The 6,493-nt window shown below is 39.7% G+C and overlaps 1 protein-coding gene across 1 annotated transcript in view; it reads right to left on the bottom strand.

Moving 5' to 3' along the window:
• Smg6 (SMG6, nonsense mediated mRNA decay factor) overlaps window positions 1-1,912 on the bottom strand; it is a 284,260-nt gene extending 282,348 nt beyond the window's left edge. Inside the window, exons 1-2 of the mRNA XM_023719819.1 lie at window positions 1,812-1,912; window positions 1,487-1,565 (exon numbers count right to left, since the gene is read on the bottom strand). Of these exons, the coding sequence (XP_023575587.1) occupies window positions 1,487-1,565; window positions 1,812-1,885 (153 nt within the window). The 5' untranslated portion in view covers window positions 1,886-1,912. The remainder of the gene's footprint in view (window positions 1-1,486; window positions 1,566-1,811) is intronic.
• Between the last annotated feature and the right edge of the window lie 4,581 nt (window positions 1,913-6,493).

The raw sequence follows: 6,493 nt of genomic DNA, 5'->3' as shown, positions 1-6,493 counted from the left end.
AAGCTAAGCCAAGCAAAGCACAGGGACCGCGGTTCAATCCCCCAGCACCACATGCCAGCCAGCCCTGCCCCCTGGTGGGCTGAGCTGGCCACACACAAAAATAAATAAATAATTAAAAAAAAAAATAGTAACCCAAGATAGGGCTTCATTAAGCTATGTTACTTAACCAACTATACTATTTGAATCCATAATTAGAAATTGCAGGGCCGGCCAGATATCTCAGCAGATTAAAGCACCTGCTTAGGCAGAGCACAGCAGCAGGGTTTGATCCCTGGCTTAGGGTTCAATCCCCTGGGGTGCACTGAGGAAGACTGGGCGTGGTGGCGCACACCTGTAATCCCAGCACTCGGGAGGCTGAAAACAGGAGAATCACTACGAGTCCAATCTAAGTAGTGAGTCTGGGAAATAGCTCAGCAGCATAACCACCTGCCTGGCAAGTGCAAGGCTCCAAGTGCAATCCCCGGTAACACAAAGAAAAAAACTAAAGATACCAATCTAAGTAGTAAGACCCTGTAGATCCTATAGACCCTGTCTTAAATACATAAAAAAGAAAAAGGAATTGCTTTAAATCTTTTATGGAACAAACGGGAATACATATATGAAACTCAAATACTACTTACTTGAATAATGAACTTTGTAACATTAAGAATCTTTTTTTCCTTCCTAATGATCATTTTAGTTGCTTCCTATACAATTATTTGAATCTTTAGTAATCACAACTGCCCCACTACCACCTTCTCCTCTTCAATGGAGCTTCCTGCCTGAAGCCCTCTCAGCTCCCAAGGCCAATTCCTCTCTGTTAAAAGACATATTTAGAGAAAGGTAGTAAGGTCTAGAGAGGTAAAGAGCAGGTGTTTACTGTGGTTCAGCTAAGGAGATACCTTAGGTGAAGTGCAGTGAGATCTAAGGAAACAAAGCAAGCTACTGAAAGCTATGTGAGGACTTTAAGGACAAGAGAACCACATCTTCCTTCTAGTAGCTTAGATCAACAGAACAGGGGAGAGGAGGAAAGTAAGACTCAGAGCAAAAGCTTTGGTCATAAACAAAGTAGTATTTGGCTGGAATACAAACATTTCTTCAGAAACTTAAAAGCAGTGATAACAAAACAGATGAAGTAGAATCAACAAAGTGAAGGATCCTGACAACTTACTTTTGAAAATAAGGATTTTTTTTTTTTTTTTTTTGGCTGTCTCAGAATGACTTCAGGGCAGGTTTGGCTGGCTTGAGTTCTGGGGATCGAACCAAAGCAACCTGCACCTGACTGCTTTGTTTACGCTGGCACTTAAATACCTGAACTAATGGGCAGGCCCCCTTACTTTTGCAAATAAAAGGAACAAACTGAGTTTGAGAACAGGAGGCAGAGGGGATAGGAATTATATGGGATACAGTAATCAGATGAAATAAAAATCCAAGAGCTGCTGCTATGAAATCTATAGTTTTAAGAAATTACCTGAAAAATACTTCCCCTGTTCACAGGACTTCTTACCGTATACACTGCCAGCAAAGCCAACTGGTTGTAGGGGCGCCCATTCTTGGGAGCAATGTGCTGGGCCTTCAAGTACCAACTAGAATAGAAAAACAGGAAGAAAATCTACCTTCATATCAACTCTTTTCCAATTCATCCTGACAGCCTTACTATTTAAGACATAAGCTGAGGTTTAGGTGGAAGTGAACCTAAAGTCACAAAGTATGATTAAAAGAATCAACAGGGACACTGGTAGGACATATATGTGGGATGCAACTCAACTAACCCATTACTTACTAGGGTTTAGCTTAACAGGAAGAGAAATAATAAAGTGATGTAAAAGTACCTGCGTGCTTTCCCATAGTTTGCTGTGTCATTGGCTTGTTCTCGATACCGTGCAATATCTCCTTGGCAAATCATACACCGCTGGGCACTGATCAAGGCATATTTTACCTTTCAAAAAAAAAATCAATTAGCAGAGTACCTGAGAAACATTAACTTCAACAAAGGAAGGAGATGAGGTCAAAATGACAGAGCAGCACTGATTAAGTCCTCAATAAATATAAAACTTCAATTACCAAAAAATAGCCAATATCAGAACAGAAATTTACTGAGAGTACACAGTGGCAGAAGAGGGGTTATTCTCACTTCAAGTCCCAAACAGAATAAACAACATATTCTAAAACCTGACTATTAGTGTATGATCTAAAGAAGTCTTGAGATAACTAGAACTCAATTTCTTCATCTAAGTATAAAAATATATGTTGTAAAGGGGGCAACTGGAGGAAATATTAAAATATTCTATTAGCCATGTGTCACATATATATATATCTGTACTCTAAGCACTCTGGGAAAGTAAGGATTCAAAGTTCAAGCCCAGCCCTGAACCAATTCCCAAGACTCTGTCTCAAAATAAAAATTTTAAAAAGAACCAAGGAAATAGCTCAGTGCAAATACCCTGGGTTCAACTCAAGTACTGCAAAACATTTTATAAACTATAAAGTGATAGACAAAAATTCAAAAACTATTCATTTCTTGTTGTCATTATTGTCTTTCACACTCTTAGTATCTTACATTTCTTTTGCCTAAAACAATTACCTTATACATAGCAAGTACTGTGCACTATACAACTGTTTTCTCACTGATAGCTTTGGCATCTATTACTCAATGAGAAAACGTGACCCACCCAACAATTTCAATACATACTCAAAAAAAAGATTCCCCAAACACACTACTTCAAAACATCTAATTCCACTCTACCCCATATACACGCATACACACACACACACACACACACACACACACAAACCACTATCTGTCATGGCTTATATCTAGATGGCCCAAAGTCTCAGGCAGTCATGAATGACTGGATCATGGGTGTGTGATATTGAATCAGTCCAATGATTGGTTTAACATAGTTATAGGTTTGAATGGTAAGGAGTTATTGAAGGCAGAAAACCCACCCTGGGTATGGCTGACACCAATTAGTAAGCTTATAGCCTAGATGGAATAAAATGGGAAAGAAGGAAGCCTTGATGCCTCTGTCTGCTCTGGACTATTTCTCCAGTGTCATACCTCTATGGCACACTGCCTGCCTTTGTAGTCAGACTGAAACCTCTACAAACTGTGAGCTAAAATAAACTTTTCTTTAACCTTTTTTTTTTTAATGTATTTGGTACAGGGTCTCACTATGTAGCTCAGACTCATGGTAATCCTCCTGTTTCCAGTCTCTTCAGCACTGGGATTAAGGTGTGTGCTACCAAACCCAGTCTTGGTGGCCAGCTAAGTGTGCTAGTGGCCAGCTCAGCATGCCCGGGGGTGGGGCTGGTGCAGCATATAATGCCAGGGATTGAACCCCAGTCCCTGTGCTTGCCTAAGCAGGCGCTTTCTCTGCTGAACTATCTCCCCAGCACTCCTTCTTTAACTTGTGTAGGATATTTTGTTTCAGCAACAAGAAAGTAACTAAGACATCTCACCAAATAAAGAATGAAACTTCACTGAAAAGTAGATACTTTTCCCTTAGGAAAGCTCACTTACTACCTAAATAACTAGTTACTATACATCAATCTCAACATGTAACTGAAGTTTGAGTCCCAGGAAAATTATATATAACCTCAAGGGTCCTGACTACTCCACACTTTCTTTCCATGAGCAAACATCAAAGAACCTTGGCTGTTTAACTGAAAAAGGAAAAAGAAATGCCATCATACATAGCCACTTTACCATCTTTTTTTTTTTTTTTTCTTTTTTGGTGGTTACCAGGGTTTGCCAGGCATGGACTCATTCCACTGAGCTATCTCTCTGGCCCCTGCCATCTTAACTAGGGGAAAACCACAAATTCTTTCAAAGACTTTCAGCACAGAGTTCTGCCTTCCTGCTCACCCTCTGTGCCTTAGTCAGATCAGTTCTCCTAATGCACATCTTTCCCACTTCAGAATCTTAAATTACCCTATTCCCTTCCCTTAGAATTCTGCTTTTCCCATATACCTGAATACTGTCTTAAGTCTTCAACCTCAGCTTAGCTGTGATTCCCTTAATACTCTGTAGTCCTTTAAATTAGATAAACCCTTTTACAACAAATTTTTCAAAACTGATTGATCAGTGAGTGCTCCTCAAACATCTGCACTTACCCATAAATAAATTGTGAACTCCAAAATCTAAGAAAAATCATGGCACTCTTATTCTGCACTGAACTGCCTCTGCCCAGAATGGCACCTGGCATATAAGAAGGTCTTAATAAACACTTGTCGATTAGTAAGGCAGCATATACACAGTAATTCATCAGAAAAAGTAAGAGAAGGTTACGGGTGAAGCTCAGTGATAGCTAGTGGTTGCCTAGCATGCTTATGGCCCTACGATGATGCTCAGAATCTCAAAACAAAACCAAACCTAAGGAAGTCATTGCTCCATAAACCACACATCATTCTCTAATAAACCTTTAAATATTCTTCAAAGTTTCTCTCATCATTAAAAACAAAAATAAGGAATAAAGATAAAGCTCAAGGGCAAAGAGCTTGCCTAGCATGTGCAAGGCTCTCAGTTTGATCCCCTGCTCCAAATAAATAAGAAAATAAACACCTAGACAAAAGCAAAAAATTGAACTAAATTCTCTTCTAGCACTATTCCCTCCTTGCCTTCAGAGTCAAGATTCTTAAAAGTCTTGTCTATATTAATTCTCATTATCTCTATTGCCTCACCTCTCTTCACTACAACCTGACTTCTATCCTCTCCAACTAAAATAATTCTTTTTTTTTTGCAGAATCAAGGATTGAATTCTGGCCCTTGCACTTGCCAGGGAAGCACTTATTCCACTGAGCCATCTCCCAGCCCTTAAAATAATTCTTGATAAGCTTGTGCAATCCAATGGATACTTCCTAGCAATCTTAACATGCAGAAACTCTGTAGTACTTGACCAGTTTATCAGGCCTCCTCACCTAGAGCTTCCTATTTATCCAGCCTTCCAAGTATCCTAACTTCCACTTCAACTACCACTTACCCATTGCAAAGATTCCTGAATTCTGAATTTGTCACCAGTTTAGCTCTTTCTCCCAAATTCCAAGCACATCAACATATTCATCTCTTCATTTTCAAGCTGTTAAGACACCTCAACTATGTATTTCCAAACTTGAAATGACCTCTTTCTTTGCAGCCTCTCCTTAGGCTACAAACTGAGGAAGGATCTAGACCAGCAGTGGCAAACCTATGGCACACATACTTAATGGGGCTGTTCATATCAATGAAAGCTCTAAAAGGTTTGCCATCACTGATCTAAACTCCTCATACCTCCAAACTTAGTCTCTATACCGAATTAGCCACCATTTGGTTCTTTGAGGGGTGATCAAAAAATACAATGAATGATTAAAACAATTTATCATAGTACAAGACTCATTGCCAAGACTGATTTCTACTCTAAGAGAGGAGAAATATTTTTGCAAGTTTTTAAAGCAATCTGTGTTTTACTGTAATAAATACTATAATTTAAATACTAACTGTATTTTTTGATCATCCCTCACTGAACAAATGTTTTTGGTAATTTATGTCAAAAAAAAAAATTAGACCATGCCCAGGATATTGCTCAGCAGCATAAGCAACTGCCTGGCAAGCACAAAGTCCCAAGTTTGATCCCCAGTACCACAAAAAAATGAAAAACATTACATTGTAATGTTCTTCAGCCACCCTATTCACAGGACCAGGCATAGCATAACTTCCAGTGTTTCCTAAATTCAAGATAATCATCAAAAAGAAGTTCGGTTTTTGTTGTTGTTGTTGTTGTTGTTGTTGTTTTGTTTTGTTTTGTTTTGTTTTTGCACTGGGGATTCAACTCAGGCCCTTGCGCTTGCCAGGGAAGTGCTTATTCTACTGAGCCATATCCCCGGCCCTTGTTTGTTTTTGAAACAGGGTCTCCTTATGCAGTTTGGGCTGGCCTTGTGGTCATTTTTTGTAGCCCCCAGGCTGATCTCAAACTTACAGTAAGCTTTCTTTCTGAACCGCAGGTGTGTGCCACCACGTTTGGGGTGCCAGAATAAAATGGCATGCGGAGCCCAGGATCAAATTCAAGACCTTGTGCTTGCCAGGTAGATGTTTATGCCTCTGAGCTATCCCCTCAGCCCCAAAGATAAGTATTTTCAATCCATTCAGAATACAAGGTAGCTACAGCATAATTAAAGACACTCAAAAAGAGGACTTTCAGCTGCCTGGACTACAAAATAAGTAAGTTCAAGGCTAGCCTGAACTGCATAGTGAAATTCTGTCTCAAAAAGACAGAAGAGGATTCCAGTATTGCTTCAGAAAGTATCAAGAACAAGCTAGATGTGGTGGTACACACCTGTAATACCAGCATTCAGGAGACATCACCACAAAGTCAAGGCCAGATTGGGATACATAGCGAGTTCAAAGCCAGCCTTAACTATACAGCAAAACCCTGTCTCAAAAACAAAACAAGGGGGCCCAGGGAGATGGTTCAGTAGAATAAGCGCTTCCCTGGCAAGTGCAAGGGTCTGAGTTCAATTCCCAGTTCCACAAAAAAAA

This window comes from Octodon degus, unplaced genomic scaffold (assembly GCF_000260255.1).
Source record: "Octodon degus isolate 3935 unplaced genomic scaffold, OctDeg1.0 scaffold00072, whole genome shotgun sequence".
Classification (NCBI taxonomy): domain Eukaryota; kingdom Metazoa; phylum Chordata; class Mammalia; order Rodentia; family Octodontidae; genus Octodon; species Octodon degus.
Note: the sequence above shows the minus strand (reverse complement) of the source record. Positions and strands in the feature narration are given on the sequence as shown.